At 34.3% G+C, this 24,694-nt stretch overlaps 1 protein-coding gene across 4 annotated transcripts in view; it reads right to left on the minus strand.

Moving 5' to 3' along the window:
• The window catches only part of KIFAP3 (kinesin associated protein 3), a 208,934-nt gene that overhangs the window by 150,234 nt on the left and 34,006 nt on the right, over window positions 1–24,694 (minus strand). For all 4 annotated transcript variants that reach the window (XM_074221981.1, XM_074221979.1, XM_074221978.1 and 1 more), the window contains 3 exons: window positions 13,850–13,981; window positions 11,146–11,300; window positions 477–532 (listed from right to left, as the gene is read on the minus strand). In XM_074221981.1, the coding sequence (XP_074078082.1) occupies window positions 477–532; window positions 11,146–11,300; window positions 13,850–13,893 (255 nt within the window). In that variant the 5' untranslated portion in view covers window positions 13,894–13,981. The remainder of the gene's footprint in view (window positions 1–476; window positions 533–11,145; window positions 11,301–13,849; window positions 13,982–24,694) is intronic.

The raw sequence follows: 24,694 nt of genomic DNA on the forward strand, positions 1-24,694 counted from the left end.
TCTGTCTCTCATCTCTGTCTCTCTGTCTCTCTCTCTCTCCCCATCTCTCCTCTCCTCCCCACCTCCTTGTTATTTGGAAATAAAAGGGGAAGCACATACTCTAAAAATATAAAATATATAAAAATATCTTAAATACTGAGCTAAATAACTTGTAGGAACTGCAACAGTCTAAAATGAGCATTCAACAACATAATTTTATTATATAAATTTATTATATATAATGTTTCAAAATACCTTATTACAAGAAATCATGGGATAATGGGTCATAGTCAGCATTATTCCTATTTATCAGTTTAAAAAGCTGATAATTGTTTTGTTAAGCAGAAAAGTTTCAGTAGAAAAGTTTTCGTTTTCATTTATAAAAAAAATTCCTGTTCCACTAATTTGATTGTTGTCATTATTTAAAGAAGTATAAAAGATAGTTATTGAGCCATAATACTTTAAAAATAAATTTTCCTATTAAAGTATAATCTTACCTCCATTCCTTCAAAAGGAGGTGGATCTTTAGGCTTGCTTGATTTTTCTTTTTTTTCTGTAAAGATAAAAGACAGAGCAATTATATGGTTATGAGTACTGAAAAAATACTTTCCTCTCAACAGATCCAAATTCTAGCTCAGCTGGATGTTTTAAATCTGAATAATTTAGGAAAATAAACTATCATTTCTTTTTGTCCCCAAAACCAAGTGTGTGTTTGTGTGGTGTGTGTGTGTGTGTGTGTTTGTAATAAACACACACTATTTATTTACATGACTTACTTTAAATATTTAAAGTAAGTCATGTAAATAAATATAGTCCACAGAAATCCCTAAATTATGACATAAATACTATGGGAGCACACAGATACCATTGTCATTACTTATTCTCACATTTTATTAACTCATCTCTTTGGTTCATTTGTTTTTATTTAAATTTCACTTACATCATGTTTTTATACAGTATGATATTTCCTTAGTATCTTCCATCCAGAAAGCCATCCCAAATAGCAAGGAGAGTGAGGGAGAGGGAGAGGGAGAGGGAGAGTAGGGGGGGGGGGACAGAGAGAGAAGGAGAGAGAGTGCCAAAATAGTGGGGAAAAAAGGCAGGGACTTGCCAGAGTTTTCCCAAATTCCCCTACAAGCAACTTTAAAATAAAACCTCAAAACAAATTCTGGAGCAGCAGAACTCACAAAAGGACAGGATGAAACACTGTTCCAGCACAAAACAATGCAGAAGGCCTGCAGAACAGATCTGCATCCCTCTAGGATCAGAGAGTACAGCCCAGCCTAGGAGATGCCTGGGAAGCAGTGGAAGGTTCTGGAGCCAGCCCAGGTAAGCAGCAGGCCCTGCAGTCCTAGCACAGCAGGTCAGGGCACAGATAAGCCAGTTAAAATATAGCCTCTTGAAATTGGAAGTTAGTAGGAAGAAACTTAGATTAGATACACACCTCACACCCTACACCAGGATAAGATTAAAATGGATACAAGATTTAGACATAAAAAAACCTTATAAGCAAACTAGAAGATCAAGGAGTAGTTTATCTGTCAGATGTATGGAAAGGGAAGCAGTTTATGACCAAGGAAGAGATAGAGAACATCATTAAAAACAAACTAGATAATTTTGATTATATTAAATTAAAAAGCTTTTGAAGAGAAAACCACTGTAACCAAGATCAAAAGAAATGTAGTAAATTGGGAAACAATTTTTACAACTAGTATTTCTGACAAAGGACTTATGTCTAAAATATATGAGAACTGAGTCAAATTTTCTTTTTTTCTTTTTTTGGTTTTTGTAAGGTAAATGGGGTTAAGTGGCTTGCCTAAGGCCACACAGCTAGGTAAATATTAAGTGTCTGAGACCAGATTTGAACCCAGGTACTCCTGACTCCAGGGCCAGTGCTTTATCCACTATGCCACCTAGCCGCCCCCACGAGTCAAATTTTCAAGAAAACAAGCCCGTCCCCAATTGACAAATGGTCAAAGGACATGCATAGGCAATTTACAGATGAGGAAATCAAAGCAAACCATAGTCATATGAAAAAATTGTTCTAAATCACTAATTAGAGAAATGCAAATTAAAGCATCTCTGAGGTACCACCTCACACCTCTCAGACTGACCAGTATGACCAGAAAGGACAATGATCCATGTTGGAAGGGATGTGGGAAATATGGGACACTAATACATTGTTGGTGGAGCTGTGAACTCATCCAACATTTCTGGAGAGCAATTTGGAATTATGCCCAAAGAGCAACAAAAATGTGTATACCCATTGATCCAGCAAAGAGATTATGCAAAAGGGTAAAAACATCACTTGCTCAAAAATATTCATAGCAGCCCTGTTTGTGGTGGCAAAGAATTAGAAATTAATTGAATGTCCTTCAATTGGGGAATATATTAATAAATTATGGTATATGTATAGCATGGAACACCACTGTTCTATTAGAAACCAGAAGGGATGGGAATTCAGGGAAGTCTGGAGGGACTTGCATGAACTGATGCTGAGTGAGATGAGCAGAATCAGAAAAACATTGTTACATCCTAACAACAACATGTATCAACCTTGATGGACTTGCTCATTCCATCAGTGCAACAATCAGGGACATTTTGGACTGTCTGCAATGGAGAATACCATCTGTATCCAGAGAAAGAATAGTGAAGCTGAACAAAGACCAAAGACTATTACTTTCAATTTAGGGAAAAAACCCATTATCTTCTTAAGTAATTTTACTATCTCTTATACTTTATTTTTCTTCCTTAAGGATAAGATTTCTCTCTCATCACATTCAACTTAGATCAATGTGTACCATGGAAACAATGTAAAGACTACCTTCTATGGGGTGGGGGTGGGGGGTGGGGGGAGGGAAGCAAGAATAGGGGTAAAATTGTAAAACTCAAAATCTTACTTAAAAAAAGATATGGCCCCTTGTACCTCAAAAGCAGAGCTCACTTTAAAAGTCACAGAAGGCTGGAAAATTATTAAAAAACAAACAAAAAAAGTCTGATTAGAGAAAACTATTGTGATGACAGGTAAGATCAGAATACAAACTCAGGAAAGGACAATATTAAAGAGAAATATGAATTGGTTAAAATGCCTAAATGCATTCTCTAAAGAGAAATATGAATTTGTCTCAGGTCTAAAAAGATTTCTTGGAAGAGCTCAAAAAAGGTTAAAAAATCAATTAGGAAATGGGAAAAGAAGTAAGAATTATGGAAGAGAATCATAAAAAAGAGTGAACAGATTGGTTAAGAATGCACAAAAAAAGAATAATACCAATACTACACAAAACTTACAAAGCTTTCAGTGATCACTGTATATAATTTTCGCTTTTCATTTTAGATAATTTTGAGGATATAAAAAAAGGTCTGTAGATGTCAATACTTTTTACGGTTCTTAACTTGGTCAAAAACTTTTTTCAAATCTTTTGAGGTAATCGTGTGGGTGTGTTGGGATGATTTTCTTTTAACATGACATTCTATTTTCCTAAAAATAAAAAGAATGGACTAGCAGATTCAACTTTGTCAAATTAACTAATTTCCTGATTAAAATTGCCATAGTCTTTTTTGACACAATTTTATTAAAAAATTTGATGTCAATATTCATTAGTGATATAAATTTACCATTATCTTTTCACTTATTGTTTCTTGACATAAGTATTATGATTACATTTGTCTCTTGTGGACATTGTGAAGTTCTTTCTCACTTTTAGTATTGTACATTATACATATTGGTGTTGTACATTTTTGACACTGTACATATTGGTATTAATTGTTCTTGATAAGATTGTAACTCTTTTGGTGCAGCACATCATGTTGAAAAATGCATGTTTTCTAAAAGTTTTAATTGTTTTGTATTTAGTTTCATTTATAGGATAGTTAGAATGAAATTAACAAACTATAACTGTAATTGATCCCTTGTGAAATCCATATTTTGGCCCAAATTTAGCACAAAATATTTAGCACTGGATGAAAGGAAATTTTTTTTTTCAGCATCAAGAGTACCTTCTTCCCTACTCATTGTGATAGTTCCTTTATATTTGTTTTATTTCCTCTTCAGAGAGACTAGATTACTATTTCTATCTGGTCTTCTGTTCGAAAATTTTGTCTATTTCCTTTGTAATATCAATTTCCTTGGCACATATCTGGGTATAGTAGGTTTTAATAATTGTTTTTCTGTTTATTCTGTTCATTTGCTATTCTGTTGATTTATCGTTGTTTCATTATTAGGCTGAATAAAAATTTATAAATTTTGTTAAGTGTTTGAAGAACCAGCTTTTAGTTTGGGTTATAATTTCTAAAGTCTTTTTTAGTTTCCAATTGATTTTTCTTCTAAATTTTCAACATTTCTTCAGTTGCATTTATATATGCATAAATGTCTCTATATTCATATATATATATATAGGAGAGATTGCTATCATATCTTAAATAAAAATTTATTTCTTACAGAACTTGTCTAAAGAGTTGCTGCTGCACTTAAATTGGGTTTGTCACCTAATTTTAAAGGCATATTCATATTCATTAATTCTTTACTCTTATATTCTTCCCTGTTTTAAATTCAATATGCCTTATTATATGATTTTGTATTATAATTATAATTATAATTTTCTTTCATATAACAATGATTTCCTGGTTGACTCACTCATTTATAATTTTGTTTAAGTTTCTGTTTGGGTTTGTCTTATACTGTGTAAAGGATGGACTTACCTTCTGTCATTCATCATTGATTTGCAACATTTCTGTACCCTAATATAGTTATTTTTTTCTAAATATTCCATGTGCTGCTAAGAAATAATTTCTACTTAGAACATGCCTTAAGTGGTGTGACCCTAGTTTCTCCAGTATTTTCTTTTTTCAATTTTGCCACTATTGTATTCCTGCCTGTGTCTTTTGGTAATTCAATTAATTTCACCTTTATGAATTTAGTTACTAAGGCATTTAGAGTACAGAAGTTTAATACTGACATTGGTGTGCTTAGATTTTATGTAAGGATAGTATGACTCCCTGTCACTTTTTATGTAGTAAATTTTTGTTTTTGCTTTGTCTTACATGATCACAACTCCTATTTTTTGAATTCATGTAATGTATAGTAAATTTGTTTCAGATCACCATTTTTATTTTGGATATCTTCATTACCTTTTAATTATGTTTCTTATAAGCAAAAGATTTGAGGTTTATTTTTCTATTCAATATACTGATCTTTTATTTTCTTGTATTATTTAATCCATTCACATTAAAAGTTATGGTTGTTTATAGTTAATTTTTCCTCCATTTCTTTTCAATATTGCTGCTTTTTTTTCAGAATTAGGCTCTGTTTCTGTTATTACTCCTTTCTCTCTTTAAAGACAGATTCTCTTTAATTATCCTTATATTCCCACAGATTCTCTTCTTACCCTTCCTTATCCCCCCATTTCTCAACCTTTTTCTTAATTTTGCCTATTTTTGACATGATTCTAGGCTTTCATATTTCTCTGCTTATGAAGTAAAGTATTTCCTGAATAACTCAACTTTTTACAAAATGTTCACACTAGCTACCTTGGAAGCACATCAGTACTGACTAGACCATATTGCCTATTCTGTCTATCACGAGAAATTCCACACATTTGTAGACATTCTTGATCTCATTATGGAAACTGATTTATATCAATTGAACATTGTATGAAACTCTCATAATCACTATCGATGTCCTTCTGTCCATTTCCCATTTTTTAGTTAAAATAAACATGATTTGGGTCATGTTGTTATGAGTGTTATTGAGTACCTTATTTTTTCTAATTTTTATTCTTTTCTCTATGTATCAATTTTGCTTTTCATTCTAACAAGGAGATGACCTGACATAACAATTGATTCCAGAATGACTCCCACGATCAGTAATGAGTCACATCCTGCTTTTTAAATTATCAAGTTTTACTTTTGTCACACTATTCAACATTCACCATCACTCCAAGACTTTCCTTATGAAGGCCTATACGAGTTAACATTAATATACTTCCTATTGGGTATCAGGCATTGTACTAAGTGCGTTACAATAATTACAATTATTATTTGATCTTCACCACAACCCTAGTGAGAAGTGTTAATATCACCTCCATTTTACTGAAGAGGAAATTTGAAGCAAACCGTGGTTTAAATGATCTGCTCAGGATCAACCAGGTAGTGAGTGAGACTTAAAATTTGAACTCAGGTCTTCCTGACTCCAGGTCTAGATCTCTGCACTATAATGCCACTTTGTGGACTGCATAATAGTTTCTTGAAAAGCAATATTCATTTTTTAATAGACTTAACATTTCTGTGTAGTCTGATTTCCCTCATTACTTCCAAAGGAAGCTTTTAGATCAATTCACTTCATATTGGTGTTACTTATTAGGTCTTATCAATTCTTCATATAATTTATCTACCTCTTCATCTCCTGAAACAAATGCATATAAACTTTTATTTTCATTTACTATATTATGAGATAATGCATGAAATGATGCATTCTTATTACCTATGTACACATAATAAAAACTGCTCTCTCCTTTATTTTCCTCTTCAAGGAGAACATAAGAAATTCTATTTAGCTGTAACTTCCATCTCCTGATTTTATTTATAGTCAACATACCAAGAGTAACAAAATTATTTTCATTCATTTGTGAAGAAAGTTCTCCATCCCCTTTTTATTCTACAATCAGTGAAAAACAGATGGGGGGGGTCACAGAGCACTGAGGACCATTTTGTGTTTTTCTTTGTTTCATGTTTCTAAGTTGTTAATCGATGGAAGCCTAGTTTCTCTGAACATAACTAGGCTTGTCCTCAAGGAGTCTATCCTACTGTTGCCAGAGCAAACTGAATGCTTCCCAGTAAAGCAGTCTTTGCCAGAGTTGGGACTTCCTTTAAGAATCCAGACTCACTTCTATGCAACAGAAGCAACAAATAGAACCACATGAATACTCAAAATAAAATCATGTTGTGGGGGTTCATAAGGATTAGCACCTCCAGTGTAAGGGTTGCTTATCCACCTTTGGTGTCCACATCCACCCAACCCTCACCTGTGGTTCCAAGAAGCTGTGGCATGTGTAATGGCCATTGCCTGGTGACCAGTTCAGCAGACAAGTTAAACCAGGCTGAGGGTAACCAATAGGTCATTTGTGAGTTAGGGGAGTGTCTATCTTAAGCATGTGAAGGCTTTGCCTGGTAAAATGGGGGGATGAGAACAATTTGTTCCAAAGGCAGTTGAAGCAGGTTCTATGGAGCACTTAAGAGCTTGGTCAAGCATCAGAGATGCCAGGGTCATCCACTGCATACTGGCCATTGCCAGCCATCTTGACTTGTCCTGCCACTGGACTTTGATGACCTCACTTAAATCTAATTTATACACAAGTCAAATCATTACCCATGATGTCACTGGTGCTCTTCAAAAATGAAGGATGAACAATAATAAAAATTTCAAAATTTATTTTATATTTATTACTTTTTTTTGCAAAGCAAAAGGGTCAAATGGCTTGCCCAAGGTCACACAGTTAAGTAAGTATTAAGTGTCTGAGACTGCATTTGAACTCAGGTCCTCCTGACTCCAAGGCCATTGCTCTGTGCCACCTAGCTGCCCCAAAATATGTTAAATAAATATAATGAACTATGGTAAGTCTATTGATCCATTCTTAAGCTTTTTTCTATAGTTTTCTAGACATTTTATAGCATAGCAATTAATATTAAAAACCATTATGCTTATTATTATAGTTCAGATTTACTCCAGAATTATAAATCTTTCATTGTTCATATATTACCAAGTTCTGTCAGTGAGGCCTGAATTTTTTTTAACCACAAGTTAAATTACTAAGTACTTAAAAAAATTCCATATATTGAGCCACTTTAGTTTAAAGCTTGGGTCAACAGAATCCACTAACTTTCAGATATGCTTAATTCTAAAATTCACAAATTTAGAATGCTAAAAAATTAACTACATCAGAAGAAATTTAAGTAGTTGATTCTATAATCAATTCCAGTTATAAGTGCTTTAGACATTTCAGTGATTTGTGAAAGCCTTACTACACATTTCATCCTTCTCCAAACTTCTCAGGAAACCATGAAACATTCAAAGCTTGGAAACAAACTGAGAAAACTGATGATATAGCCACACTTAAAAATAGTTCATGGGGTTTTGGAGATAAACATTGTAGTAACTATAAATTCTTCACAACCATTCCTCTGTTATTTTCAAATAAGGTGATTAGACTATATTTCTGTTGGCAGGGCACTATTAGAGAACTCAAATTCTACCCTTCCTCTAGTCCAAGGCAGCTGCAACTCTCATCATGGAGAGATCAGTAAGTAAAGTAATAGAAATAAAGAGTCCCTATCCATAAATTCTAGTTCAATTTAAAATTCAAGAAATTAACCTAGTAAAATATAGGTCAATTTTAAAACTAAGTTGCAAATATACTTAATTTCAAGGAGTATCTCTTCTGGCATTGACTCCATTTTAAGATGCTTCAGTTTTTAGAAATAATTTCGTGTTCTTTGGAATGTGAATGAGTATAGAATTAGATTCTGTGCTTCTACCCTAAGATAAATTATTGTGGTAGTATTCAAATTAGGATTTTTTTATAGCTCTTATACTATACTACTAATACCCAGGTCACTACAAAATACCATAATGCACAGAAAAGTTGGACCTGGAGTCAGAGAGTCCAGAGTTCAAATAGAACCTCAGATATTTATTACCTTAACTAGCTGTTTGACCCTGGGTAAATCATTTAGCCTTTATTTGCCCCATTGTACAATGGTGATAAAAATGGCACCTACCTCACAGAATTGTGAAGCTCAAATGACGCATAGACAGTGTGTTAGCTAGTATTATTTTTGTTATTATTAAAACTTTTATTATTTTCAAAGAGGAAGGACATCTTCTGTTAGCTATTATCCTTGTTATTATTAAGGCTTTAATTACTTTGACAAAAGGAGGATATATACTTTTCTGGATATGCAGATTAGAAGCTCTCCCATCAAGCCAAGTTACAACAATGATTTTATTACAATAATAAAACTGTGAACAAATGAATATTTTACCATGATGATAGAATTACTTGAGTAATAAAAAATGTAGGCGAAGAGATTTAGAGGCATATTATAAACTATTAGGTATCTATATTGAGTAATTTTTGAAACTGTTTCATGTGTTTGAAGTTGGCAAAAACATTCAAATATAATTATTAAGAAAAATAAAGTATTTTTAATATGAAATATATTTCACACTTAACATAATAAAATATTTTTGGCATGCCTGCAAATATTAAAATACCATATTGAAAGACACTATGTTTGGATTTGTGCTCTTTGATCCCTTTTACCATGAAATGCATGGAATTTCTTGATGTCTCCAGTGTCTGTCCATACTCTCTCCTCTCAGTATCTAATTTATACAAGCTTTTACTGAATATTTTACAGAAGTTGTACCAATCCTAATTAGACTTCTTGTAAAATAGGTTATGTCTGTTGGAAAATACTGAGGTGAGACAGAAGGGCTTTGAAATGGAAACATAAAACAATATAGAAGGCATTCTGTATTGTTGAAGCTCTTCTACCCAATTCTTGACTTTCTTCATAGTTTATATCCATTTCTACCCAACAGTCCCCATCCCTTCAGTTTCTCAATTCTTGAAGCTACTACATGCCAAAGACCATCATGTGAGGACAAATATCAAAGGATGGACAATGAGTTCAAAGTTCTCATCCTATTCCTGCAATGGTATGCAAGTCTGTTTGATAGAGCTGACACTTCACTGATTTGGAAACTGGCACAGAAAGATGAAATAGATGAATAATTGTTCAATTCAAATATTACTTTGAAGATTCAAAATGAAAAATATTTTATAAATGATCAAGCTAAAAATTTTAGATGTCTTATTTTGCAAAGTTTGAAAGTAATAAAATGTAACAATTAAAATTATTTTACTGTTTTTTTATTGTCTGCTTCCTGAATATCATCTTGACTGAGAACACATACACACCAAATTATGTCTGTAATAAGTTTAAAATGCTTTTTTGAAATAGTATGAGAAGTGAATTTGCCTTGAACTCAAAGTAAAAATGTTCTAATCACATGTAAAAAGCACATTGTTAAGAAAACTTCCACAATCATGACACTAAGAATATTCAGTATTAACTGGAAATATGCAGAATCCCTGCTTCCTCACCCCCCAAAATAAATTTAAAAAAAATCAATTAAAGAAACAAAAAATAGCCTATAAAGTTTTTTAAATTTTACTAGCTAGATACCAAGAGAGGTACCTATTAACCATAGGAAAGAAAGGTATTTTTAACAGGACATTTTATTTTACATGAACAAATGTTTTAGAAAGAAAACTTCTGATGAGAAAACAACCAAAAATAATATTTTACACATGCATATAATTTCAATAATTAAAAGTTTTTAGAAATAAGGTAATCACTGAACATCCTGAACACCAAATGAATATGCCAAGGGTCATTACTTTTATGGATGTTGAGAAGGAAGCTATTGGATGAGAGGCAAAGTTTATCTTAAGTAGGAAGATCTTTTATTTTAAAAGGGTGAGGAAGGGAGCTAGAATGTTTTTCATTGTAAAGTTAGCTTATAAAAGACTTTTAAATTTTTTTGAATTCAGTAAAAATGAGGTTTGAATATTTATAAATCCTATTAATTTTCAACATGCCTAGAAATGGAACAATAATGAGTATAGCTGATTAAAGTGTAAAATGGCATAAATACCAATAATCAACACGAGATGACATACCATTAACATGTTTGTGACCTTTTAATTAATGAAAGAATAAAGTACAGAAAATCATGAGTTGGGTTATTTTGAATAACTATTCTGAATATTTATTTGTTAGGGTCTTCAATGTTTTCTTTTGCTTGGGGAGGTTAAGCATAATGGAATAGTAGAGGTAAAGGATAAGGCAATAGTTTGTGCTTTTCTGCATAACATTTGAAAAAAGTAAACCCTTTGATAATCTTAAAATTTTTTTAAAGGTTCTTAAATTTTAAGTCCATTAATTATTCCTGAATCAAAATGACATGCAATTTCCTCATTGTATTTCTGTATATACAAAAAAGGAGTAAAATCTAGGAAACATAAGATATGAAAGATCACCAGAGATGGGGTTACAATCCTCTTCTGCTGGCCTTGAACAAGGGTCAATGACTATTTCGCTTACCTTTCCCTGACAAGGCATCACGCCGGTTCTGTAAGTAGTATAACAGCTGTTCTACTTCATTCAGTTTTGAGGGATGAATGAGTTTACATTCCTCAACCACTTTCCGAGCCAAGGAAGTGATATCAGTGTTAGCATTGAGACTCTTCAGACGAATTCTGTAAGAAAGAATTTTTCAATTCAGATACCATGATAACAAGCAATATATTAATATATTCATAAGCACATTTATGTAAAATAGTTACATTCACACATGTTTATAATTTTGTTTAGATAATGTTTGTTTGGATTTTTTTCACATGCCTCCAATGAAAATACAAATGGAAGTATTAAAACTATCTATTCATTGGGAATTCAGGGAAGCCTGGAAGGATTTCCATGAACTGATGCTGAGCGAGATGAGCAGAACCAGAAGAACACTGTACACCCTAACAGCAACATGGGGGTGGTGATCAACCTTAATGGACTTGCTCATACCAACAGGGTAACAGTCAGGCACAATTTTGGGCTATCTGTGATGAAGAATGTCATCTCTATCCTGAGAAAGAACTGCGGAATTTGAACAAAGACCAAAGACTATTTATTACCTTTAATTTAAAAAAAAATGTTATCTTATATAATTCTGCTACATCTCATACTTTGTTTCTTCTTTAAGGATATGATTTCTTTCTCATCACATTCAATTTAGATCAATGCATACCATGGAAACAATGTAAAGACTAAGAAACTGCCTTTGGGGAGGAGGGAAGCAAGATTAGGGGAAAAATTGCAAAATTCAATTCAATAAAATCTTTCTAAAAATTTTTTTTTTAAAGACTAGCCATCCATGAGATGTACTGGAAGAAATTACAATGAAATATTGAAATACAATTTGGACAACCTGGAATGAAAAAGAATGGTCACTGAAAATCTTAGGGAATAATCTTTTTTTTTTTTTAAGGAAGGCAAAAACTGAGGGGAAATTAGTTGAAAATAAGCAGAAGGGCTTTTAGGAGAAGGAAAAAAATCACTGAGAAGACATTTGGAAAAGTCCTTAAGAGATAATACACATCTGGCTGGGGCAGCGGTCTCCTGATCATGGGCAGTATTCCCACTGAGGAAGCCACTCTCATACTTTTTCATCCTCTGCAGCTCTTAGACGTGGATTCCTTTAAGTACCCCAGCTCCTCCTCCCAAGATATCAGGGCCTTTTGCTGGATTTTTTGCTATCACCCGACTACCAAGGCGTACCTGGACTGTCAGCCTGTGAGCCCCTGATCTTGAGGAATGCAAACCATACCAGTTCCGTTTCATCTCAGACATTTCTTTAATTCAATTCAATAAGAACTTATTTATTAAGTACCTACTACATGCCATACAATGTGTTAAGCACTGGAAATACAAAGACAAAAGCAAAACTGTTTCTGTAAGCATGGAGATATAGTTAATTTTTATAATAGTTTTTGTATCATCTAGTGTCAACAATTCACAAACATTAATATGTTGGAACCTAGTAAAACACCACTGTGTACTGAGTAATCTGTAATTCTCATTCCCAGATATCGTGGTATTTTGAGATTGTAGCCATACAGAATACCATGAAAAACCAAAACTCAGTAAGATATTAAAAAGATAGGATTTTGTTTCAGAGAAAAGCCTGGAGTCACTGAAAGCAGCCTCTTCAGTTCTGGCTTCCAGTGTCCAGTCTCTCCTCTTTTTAATTTATTCTCTTCCATTCAGGTGCCAAAACAATCTTTCCAAACATAAATCCAACCAACATGTGGCCCCATCTCAAAAAGCTTTAACAGTTCTCTCCTGGCCCAGGGCACAACCTCAGTCTCACACACATCACCTTCTGGCCCAACTGGCCAAACATCACCTGAACTAGACCCATCTTCTGGCCCGGCATTGCCAAGCCCCGGGGCCACCCATCTCCCCACCCAGCCATGTGCTCCTTCCTCTATGAAGTCTTTCCTTGGTGGTTCCTTGGTGTTTCCTACTTTGGCTTTCTCAAATGATCACATCCGTATGAATATCTGCTCTGTTTATTTTTAAATCTGTATGATCCTCCTGCCCCAACAACGGAATGCAAGCTCTGTGAGGGCAGGACTGGTTTGTTGTTCTGTCTCTATGGCCCAGCACCCAACAGACCCATCTGTGACCAGTTGGGAAGGAAGACTGCTCTGGTGTCAGAGAAAATGGCTTCAAATCCTGGCATGGGTGCTTCCTGTCCAGTTAAACTGGAGAACATCCTTTGACTGGCTGTCAGTAGACCAGGGGACCTGAAATCCCTACCAGGGTTGTCTGTTGGGAAGATGCACCCCTTCCCCCTTGCCCCCCCCCCAATCCTTGTCATCTAAATAGAGGAGGGTCCAACCAACTTTCCATGGCCTCCTTTTCTCTTCTCTAGGCTGACGTGCTCCTCTGGCTGGGCTTTCCTTTCCCTTCCAGTCTGGTACAGTAACTGCTTGTGGACCTCCAGCTCAGAGCAGCCTCTGTAGATGAGCTGGACAGTGAACTTCAGCCAGGAGCCTTACTGAAAAATATCCACACTGACTGTTCTCTGGAGGATGTCCAGTATTATCAATAATTTATCAAAATGAAAGAGCAAGAAAAGAAGCAAATGTGATCACCAATAAGATTCTCTTAAAATTTAAAGAATAAGTTATGAGTGTTTACAAAGTGTTCAAAGCTAAGAATATGTACAAACCTGTGGAAAAAAACTCACATTTTTTGACATTCCTTCCGTTCTCCCAGCATGGGATCCCCCATCTCTCCAAGAATGGTAGCTTCCACTTCATATTGAACAATTAGTGCCTTCTCTGATGGGTGTACATCAATGCTTCCTCCTTTAACCTTCCTGAAAAGTTAAATTAATATATTAATACTGATTATAAATCACACGAAATTTTCATGTTCATTATCTGGCACAACAATTTAATATATACTTGGGATACATATGGGCTTAACACATTAATTCCACTTCCATTCCATGAAGCTAAATATTCTTGGAATAATAACCTGAATAGGAAGCCTGTCTTGATTTACCTCAACTTCTAGCAGAGAGATCCTTCTGAGATTAGGTCACATTAGAAAAACAATGTAATATAGCAGAGTTTGGAAAGATCTGTGTTCAAATCCCACCCTTGATACTTACTAGCTCTATGACCATAAGCATATAACCAAACCTCTCCAAGCCTATGTTTTCTTCATATTTAAGGTCTTCAAGGCCCCCTTCAATTCCATACATACTATCCTATTATTTTGATATTGATCCTGTGGATACTTTTATGTGTGTAAGTTTCTGGAGATGCTGCTTCCCATAATGCTTCCAGTCTTCTTCAACCTGGGACACTGTTTTCGTGGTTGTTCCTTGAACAGGACTTTCTCTTGGCTCTACCTCTGGCCTACCTGGCTTCCCTGGAGTCCCAAGTACTAGCCCATCTTCTACAGAAAACCTTTCCAAGCCCCTTTTTTTTGAGTTTCTTTTTTTAATTTTTTTGCAAGGTGATGGGGGTTAAGTGGCTTGCCCAAGGCCACACAGCTTGGTAATTATTATGTGTCTGAGGCCGGATCTGAACTCAGGTACTCCTGACTCCAGGGATGGTGTTCTAACCACTGCACCACCTAACCGCCCTCCCCCCAAGCCCATCTTAAGACCAGTGCATTCCCTCTTTATTTGCTATTTATTCTGGAGACAGTCTGCTAATATGCATCAACTTCCACACCTTCAAGAATTAGCATAATCTTATTAATAACCTCATTTTCACATTCATGTTAGGAACAAGAACACATTCACAACTATGCCAGTAGAGAAAAAAGGAGAGGTGCAATGCATGCAGTTTGTGGAACAACTGGTAAGCATCCTTATGGGCACCTGACTGTCTCCCTACCCCTACCCTGCAAAAAGAGTCCCCTGTAGATCTGTCTGATGTTGCAATTATTACCACCACCCCCAGCTTGCAACCTCTCCCTTGGTTTTCAGAGGGCACCCAAGGGAGCTACAGCAGCTGTTCCACTCCCTTATATTGCCATCTGACAATGCAAGGCAAGATTCAGGTTAAAAATGTTTTATTTTTAAGAAATTTATTTGCTAAACAGTATTTGTGGTACTATAGACTTCAAGTGTCATAAAACGTAAATACTGTCTGAAATCAGTGTTTTGTTTTGCTTTTAAATTGAGTTGTTTCCACAAAAGGTAACAGAATTCTAGACAACTGCTGGTAAGAAAAAATATCTTGCACATTATTAATCAATTTTATTTTGTATACTACAGTTTATGGGTTATTTCATGATTACTGTGTTAGGAAAAGTACATGTTAACAGAATTTATGTTTTGTTCTAAAGAATTGTAAACAGAAAAGTATATTTTCAGCAATCCCTAGCAAAAGATTAGTTTCTGGTGATCATGGAAGCTGAGCCCACGACTCAAAAGATTTGAAATACCAACACTTATGCTTTTTTATTTCTGTGCCACTTCTAGGAACATGACCCCAGTAAAATTTAAGGATTGACAATAATTATTTGCTTCTTATCTCTTATTAGATTGTGGTACTTGAATTTTGGAGTTAATTTTTTTCTATGGTTTCCTAAGGAGACCCTGCTGCCCGGGCGGGTGGAAACCCCTTGGAGCTAGATACCCAACCCCATCTCAAGGGTGGAAGCCGTGGGCCACAGCCGTACCCACTCAGTCATTCTAATGTACCTGTAGATACTATTCTGGTTGAGGGAGTTGAAGGAGTTGAGGCCCAAGATTGAGGCCAGCTGGGAGGCAAGAAAAGGGAAAGTCTGGAGAATTAAAATGGGAAGGCAGCAGCCAAGAAATGAAAAAAGAATTGAAAAAACATTCTCACTGCAGAACACTTTTGAAACTCATTTTCCTTTTCTTTTCCAATTATCATGCATGTGGTGTGTGGCTTTTTCATCTTTTTATATGTGTTCCCCCTATTGGGGGAAAAAAGAAGTAACCCCAATAAAGAATATGCATAGTCATGCCCACTCCACAAGCCCTGAGGCTCATCTAGAGCCCCCTGCAGGTAGAGGGGATGCAGGCAGCCACAGAAGGTGGGCTGAACAAGTCCAGTCTGGGTCCTTTGCCCCGCCCCCCCGGCAGGCTCCAACTGCGGGGCTCCTTGAGTCTCTAGAATAGGTTGTTCTTCTGAAGGCAAAGGATGCACACCAAAGTTGAATTTCAGCAAGGATACCAAGGAAAATTCAGAAGAAGGATTAAGGGAGACAAAGGTTTGCTGAAAACGGAGAAATGAAAATTCACAGAAATGGTATAGCTTATTGAGTAAATACCTTACAAGGGAAACAATCATAATCACTGAAGGAAAATGAAGATTGAATAGCAAATTCTGCAAGCCCCCCCCCTTTAAATCATGCTAATCCATTAACTCCTCAAGCCCTAGAAAAGTTCATAAGTTCAAACAATTGAGTGATATGTAGGAGAAATAAAAATGTAAATTAAAACTCATAAATTGAGCGAGAGTAGAGACATTAAAGACAGAGTATTTGAAAAAGGAAAATGACAGAATTTGAAATGCAAAAAATTCAACTGACAGGAAAAATGTTGCAATAAAATAAAAACATTAAAAGGAACAGAATTCTATAAAATGAAAATACTAACTTGAATTGAATATAGGATGTGAAAAGAAGCCAAAGATCATATTTCTTTCAGAAAAAAGATAAAGAAAATTGAACACCAAGCTTAAAAAAATCATACAGAAAATTACACAGAAGAATTAGAAGTAGATGGCAGTTTTAAAAATTGAGGGGATTCACAGGGCACTAACAAAATGGAACCTCAAGATTAAATACCAATGAAAAACTGTACTCAAATTACAGAACTATGTTATCAAAGAATAAATCTTCCAGGCAATAAGGGAAAAAATCCATTCAATTCCCATAAAAAAAATCAGAATAGTGCAGGATTATTGTTTAAATGTGGTAACTCTGATGAAGTGAGGTTTTTTTTTTTGTTTATTTTTGCTGCTGTTGTTGCCAAGAAGGAGGAGAAATCTTCAAAGTGAGTGAAAGTGGAAATGAATTGGGAGTGGTTCTGAAGCAAGCTCATACTGGATCACCAGAATATATTCTTAAATTTTCAATGTAACCATTAACACCTTTGAATTTGTCAGTTAAACTCACTTTGAAGACTTTCTCTTGACAACAACAACAACAACAACAACAACAAACAAAAAACTCACATTGTCAGATTTATAGCAATTAAGGCAAAGACAAAATCAATTGCTTAAAGAATACAGGGAATAAAATGTAGAACAGAAAAAAAATTAGGAGAAAAAGTAAAAATAGTAAATATTTCAAGAAAAATTAATTTTATTAGAAACTACATACAAAATTATGTGAAAGCAGAAATGAAAATTCAAAGAAAATTGATGAACAATAATATAAAATATCAAACCAAAATAAGAAATCAAAATTTTTACTCAATCTCCAAAAGGAAAACACACACACCACAGTGGCTTGCAAAAGGGATATATGTACTTAGAAATGAATCCTATTAATTCATTTGCATAGTATAAGTATAGTATACTATACTATAAAATTCTCCTCAAAAATGAAGACAGGAAATATTTTACCAAAATAAAAAAATTTATATGGTCCCAATACTCAAACCAGAGTGGGATAAAGAAGAAAAAGAAAACAGTTCAGTGTCTTGATGAAAAAATTTTAAATAAGATATATGAAACAGAAAAATTCACCATGACTAAGCTGAATTCATATAATGGAGGCAAACAAATAGTTTGACAATAGGAAAAACAATTAGCATAGGTAACCATATAACATATAATAAAAATTGTTTCAATAGATTAAAAATTTTTTTTGACAAAGTATTACTCATTTAAGATTTACATATACCACGGAAGAACCTTTTCTTAATATGACCAGAAGCATATTATTAAACCAAAATACAGTATTGTTTGCAAAGGTGAAGAATTAAAGCTTTCCTAATAGATAAAATGGTAAAATAGGAATGCAATCCCAATTATTATTTGAATTGACTTTATAAAATGCTAGCTATGGTAGTAAGTCAAAAAATAAAATTAAAGGTATGCACATTGCAAAGAGGAAACAAAATTATGCCAAGGTACAAATGATATGGTTTGATGGTGTACATAGAAAATATCCCAGAGAAATCAATCAAAAAAGAAACAAACAATTGAGAGTTATAAGAATTCAGGATACAAAAAGAGCAACAAAAATTACTAATTTGGGGGGTGGCTAGGTGGTACAGTGGATAGAGCACTGGCCCTGGAGTCAGGAGTACTTGGGTTCAAATCCGACCTAAGACACTTGATAATTACCTAGCCATATGGCCTTGGGCAAGCCACTTAACCCCCACTGCCTTGAAAAATCTAAAAAAAAAATCTAAAAAAATTACTAATTTTTTTAAATAGCACTAAACTGATTTATAGATTTTAGGATATACAAAAATCAAATTATCAAGGGGTTATCAGTATACAAACAAAAAAATCATAAAATTCATTTAGAAGAACAAACATGATATTACCAGAATTGAAATTCCATTTTAAAGCAGCAGTCATCAAAATTATTTGATATGAATTAAAAAAACAGAAAATAAATCAACAGATAAGAAACAAAAGTAAAAATAGTAGTTCAGTGTTTATAAATCTAAGAATATAAGTGTTACATGGGGTAAAACTCCTTTTTTGTTTGTTTGGCCCAACATCTTATTACCATGGACCACAATAATTTCGAAATGGATATGCAATATGAATTAAAAATATTTTTTAAAAATTATAAGAAAAGGAGTATTTCTAAATAACCCTAAACCAAAAATGGTATAAAGAATGAAGTGAGCAGAACAAGTAGAGAAATTTTAGAACAAGATTATAAAAAACAACTTTGAAAGACATAAGAATTCTGATCAACAGACATCATCTATGATTTCAGTAGACCAGTGAGAAGAAAGTTACTCAACTTGTGACAAAGAGGGCAAAATAGATAATTAGGTATATGTTTTAGGGCATGGTAAATGCGTATTTTTTTTTTTTTTGCTGAATAATGCTTATGGGTTACAAGGAATGACAAAGAATATATTTTTCTTGATTTATTTATTTATTTTTAGGTTAAGTGACTTGCCCAAGGCCACACGGCTAGGTAATTATTAAGTGTCTGAGGTTGAATTTGAACTCAGGTACTCCTGACTCCAGGGCCAGTGCTCTATCCACTGCGCCACCTAGCTGCCCCTTTTCTTGATCTATTTTAAGATGATTTGAGGGAAAAGAAAACTAGTGATCGGACTCCCCAGTCAAAAAAAAAAAAAGAAAAAAGAAGTTACTGACGTTTTTTTTCTTTAAATTTAGAGAAGAGAACAGAAAGAAGTTCAAATAGAAACAGTTAATATCTTGAAATTTTTACAGAAAGCTGTAAACAAAAGATTCTTGTTTTAACATATAACTGTTTCTCTTCTGCCATGTATATGGAAATGCCATTTGGGGGATTTCTTAATTTTAGAATAAAAATAGAATTTTAAAAAGAAAAGTGAATATTAAAGTTTTGAGATTTAATTTCATTATATGCAAATTATCAAACATGGAAAAAAAGCAAAACAGAAAATGACAGGGGCTATGGAAAGACAAAAAATAAGAATGTCTGGTGGAACTGTGAAGTAGTTCAAAAATGTTTGGATTTAAATTTAGACTTGTGCAAGAAAAGTGACTACACTAAATTCCCCCTACAGGGTTGGGCTAAGTATGTGAAAGGTTGAGTATTTGTATTTGTTGAGTAAGTTCAGCTATTATGTATGTCTATATCCATAAAGTAGAATTAGCGATTCTAAAGGGATAGATAATCTATAATCTCTGAAGTAATACAGATGATGCATTTTACCCCCCACATCTAGGATTCAGGAAAAGACTGACTCAATTAAGAACAAAACATATGGCAGGTTACCTAGACACTAAAAAAATTTACGGGGAAACCTCCTCATTAAAGTAGTACTTCTGGAAAAGTATTTTGCATTAAGAAAATGGCAATGGGAAAATCTCTGGCTTAAAAGTTTTAAATCATTTTAAAATAATGGCATTATTTTATAACAGAGTAGTCATGATGGAGGAAGGAGTATTATGTATGTTTATGTAATGTTATTAAACATTATTCCTTAGTCTGGGAATTTCAACCACATGTCCCTTCAGTGTTCTCATTCTAAACCAGACACATCCTTTCAATATACAGAAACTTGGATAGATGAAGCTTACTAAATCTGAAGATGTGTTCTGAAAAGTGTTCTAGCTATTCCATGCCCTTCATCCTTCCACATATTTATGAAATATCAATAAAAGGACATGATTCATCTCTTTGAAGATTCATGTTACATCAAAAAATAGTTGTTGGGGCGACTAGGTGGCGCAGTGGATAGAGCACCGGCCCTGGAGTCAGGAGTACCTGGGTTCAAATCCAGCCTCAGACACTTATTACCTAGCTGTGTGGCCTTGGGCAAGCCACTTAACTCCATTTGCCTTGCAAAAACTAAAAAAAAATTGTCCTTTCTAAAATATAATTACTTAGAAGAATCTGAAGCTCATCTATTACATTTGATATTTAAAGATATCACAGTTGTGTTTTTTTTTTAATCAGATACTACCACATGCAACTCTTTAACAGTCATGGGGAGAGAATAGGTTGAATTGAGAGAGATATTATATATTATTGTTTTACTACATCTGGAATTTTTTCCTATTGTGAACCTGTATCTTAAGGAAATAATTTCACAAAGAGATGTAAGCCATTACATCAACCTGATGATATGAAGGGGAATAGAGAAAAATAGCTGGGATAATGGAAAATATTGCTGATTTTTGGTCCAAGAATGTGTCTATTATATCTCAGGTCTGCTAATTAAGTGGAAATCACAAGAATACTGGATAAGTGATGTTCCATAGAGTGACATACTTAAAGACAGAAGGGAGAAATCAAACTGTTAGAAAATGTAGTAGGAGCAATGTGGGTCAGAGAGACAACAGGACCTAACTGCAGTCTAAGGAGACAAGGAGAAAATCTCAAAGGTCACTCCAAGGGGCAGAGTAAACCATCAAACCAGGGATCTACTTTAAGTAAATCTAAGCCTACAAAGAAAACCCAAGAATGAGATCCTAAACCACTAAGTGTGTGATGGATCTGAAGTGAGTTCAGACCTAACTCCAAATCCTGCCTCTGACCTTAAAAGCTATGTGCCCATAAGGATGTCATTTAATTTTTCTCAATTTCATATGCCTCATCTATAAAATGGAGAGAATACTTATAAGTACCTACTTTATCAGGCTACCTATAAGAAAAAATCAGATATGTTAAAAATATTTAAAGCACTATATTAATGTCTACTATTATCATCTGAAGGAAGCAACTGCAGGATTTAAAAAAAAGTAAGAAGACTAAAGAAGAAATATTTGGAGGTTTGATAGAAGACTTCTGTTGGTCTACAGTCAACAGAACTTCAGAGAAGGGGAGCAACTGTTAGCTTCCTTCAAATCTAAAATTCAAAAGAAGTCTAAATGGAGTAACTGAAAGGAAAATATCTGTCATTATCTGTAGATACAAAAACTGAAGTTAGGTTGACAAGATCATAAGTCATTTAATAGAGCTGGAATGAGATTCCAGAAGCCATCTAGTGCAATCTATTTTATAGATGAATAAATGGAAAGGTCACATAACTTCAGACAAAAGTTCACATAAATATTATGTGACATAGTTGGACTTAGCCCAGATAAGAATTCAGTTTTACCTCCTCTGGTCCTATTCAAGTGAATTGAACTGGAGGAAGCCATTCAACTCAAGAAAAACATTAATGTTATCTAATTTCAATCAGACCCTCAATGCAGCAGTGCAATCCTTCTATTAACTATATATTTCCATAGAAATAATTCTATATATTTCCATAATATCTACAAATACGTGTCTCTGTCAACCTTATAACTCTTTTCCTATTATCTATCACTTTAAAGCTCCCCTTCCTCAGCCAAATTCCTCAAAAAAGGAATTCATTGCTTCCACTTCCTCAAATCTTTCCAACTCAAATTCATCCTCCACTAAGCTGTCAAGGTGATTTTTCCAAAGTTTAGGTCTGACTATGTCAGTTTGCAATAAGTTCCAGAAAGTATCAAAAAGCAATTTGAAACTATCTTCCTAAAGTTTCTAAACTGAATACATTCTGATCCAATTCTAGGTTATGCTGCCCCAAATCAAAGACTCATGCACAATATTTGTAGTAGATATTTTTGTGGCAGGAAATATCTGGAAATTAAAGTGCTGCCTATTAATTGGGTAAATGACTAAAAAAAGCCATAGTATATGAATATAATAGAATATTACTATGCTCTAAGAGACAACCAAGGGATAGTTTCAAAACAATCTGATAGACTTGTATGAACTGCTTCAGCATGGAGTGAGGACAACCAAAACAACTTATTCTATGACAGCATGATAAAAACAGGGAACTGGAGAACAAAATGGCACAATATAAAGCAACAATACCAGCTCAGTCTCACAGTTAATGGACCCAATTGCTAAACAACTCCCTCCTTAGACAGGCAGTAAATAAGCATCAGATTCTCCCCTGGGGTTTGAAGGTAAAAGACTTCAGATCCCCTAGGGAGGAATTTTCCTCCAGAAGAAATGAGATAGGGATGGACTGGATTCTGAGAGCCTCCACTGCCCTCTCCCAGGAAGGAAGAACTCTCTCAGCCACTAAACTGAGCCAGAGATGCCAAAGCTTCAGGAAGAAACAAACCTAAACTCGAAGAAGAAAATTCTCCTACAAGCTGACATTTGATTTAAAAAAAATAAAAGAAAAAAAGACGTTAATCTCTCACTTCTTCCCCTGAAGGAAAAGGCCTCAAGTAGGGCTTTCTGACCAGGGGAAGACACCCTTGGGTTAACCCCTTAAGGAGGGGGCCTTTTCTTCCTCTTTCTCATCATCCAAAGGGAAAAAACTTGAACTAAAGCTGGTCACAAGAAGAGTGGAACTTCTTTATGTCATGAAGAAAAAGCTTTAATTCATATATACATCCAAGGTAAATGAAAGGTTCTCAACTTGATTCCCAGAGTAATGAATACCTAGAACTCAACTCTTGTTGGCTCATCAACAATAGAATTACAAAGTATTAGCTGGCTAGCTAGCTGAATGAATGAACAAATGAATGAAAAAGGGACATTTTTGATACCAGGGATATAGATGTTAAAAGGCCCATAAGAGAAGAATAATTCAAAAATACTTATAATCAAAGAAAAAAAGCTTGTTCATAGGCTTGTTAAAAAAGATTTAAAGAAAGGAGAACTATGGAGTAGAAAAATAGATAAAAAAGTCAATAGTTTAGCAGCTTCTTAAGTAAATCTAACTCTAACTGCCTAAAAATCAAAATGGATCAAATGGAAATTTAATTGTTCTGGGAGACAAAGAATTCTTAAATTCAAAAGGATGAGAAAATAAATTATAAGATATCTCATATAAAAAAATAGAACAAAGAGATATCACCAGATTATTTGAAATCTATGACTAAAACTGAACTTTGGATATCATAGTTTTCTTTTTTCAAAATTTTATTTATTTAAGCCAATGGGTTAAGTGACTTGCTTAAAGGTCACACAGCTAGGCAACTATTAAGTGTCTGAGGTCAAATTTGAACTCAGGTCCTCCTGACCCCAGGGCCAGTGCTCTATCCCTTCTATACCACCTAGCTGCCCTGGATATGATGTTTTTCAAGAAATCATTAAAAATTTCCTGCAAGAAGGTAATATAAAACTAAAAAGAATCAAATTACAAAAAAAAGGTGCAAAATAAAACTAATTAATTGGGGGGGCTTCAATTTTCCCTTATCAATCCTAAATAAAGCTAAGCACAAAAAATAAAGTTTAGGAGTTAGATAAAATTTTAGAGAAATTAAGATAAGATACAGTGATTAGTGAATGGAAATACAGAGTAGTATATCATTTCCCCAACCTGGCTAATTGTCCTTATAGCAAAGGATCTAAAAACCTCACAAACTAATTGAATGATTATTTATAGAGAAGTCTGACCATCATGCATCCACATGAATTAAGAGGTTTTAGCTCTGGAGACACAAGATAGTTCTCTTCAAATGTCTAAAGGTCTGAAAGACAGCCTGAGACAGTGAAGAGAGAACTGGCCCTGGAGTCAGAAAGACCTGGATTCAGATCTTAACTCATATGTATATGAGGGCGATGTGACACTGGACAAGGCATCCAGTCTTTCAGAGCCCTAAGTAACTCCTGAAGATGGAATAAATTGCAGATAAGGTGGCCATTTGCACTGGCAGAATCTGTTGCTCAACAGGCATTCTCTGTTATATATGAAATCCAGGTGTGGTCCAAAAATCAAACTAACAAACCAAAAAGCTGTCATGTGGAGCATTAAACCATCCCAGTGTGGTCCTAGAAGCTAGAACTAGAAGTTATGTCAGATTTCTATTAACTATAAGGAAAAACTTCCAATAATCAGTTAACCAAAATTTAGTGGAATGGGTTGCCTAAGAATATAGTAGGTTCCCCATAACCAGGGGCCTTTAAGCAA

The sequence above is a fragment of the Macrotis lagotis genome, chromosome 2, assembly GCF_037893015.1.
Source record: "Macrotis lagotis isolate mMagLag1 chromosome 2, bilby.v1.9.chrom.fasta, whole genome shotgun sequence".
In the NCBI taxonomy this organism is placed as follows: Eukaryota; Metazoa; Chordata; class Mammalia; order Peramelemorphia; family Peramelidae; genus Macrotis; species Macrotis lagotis.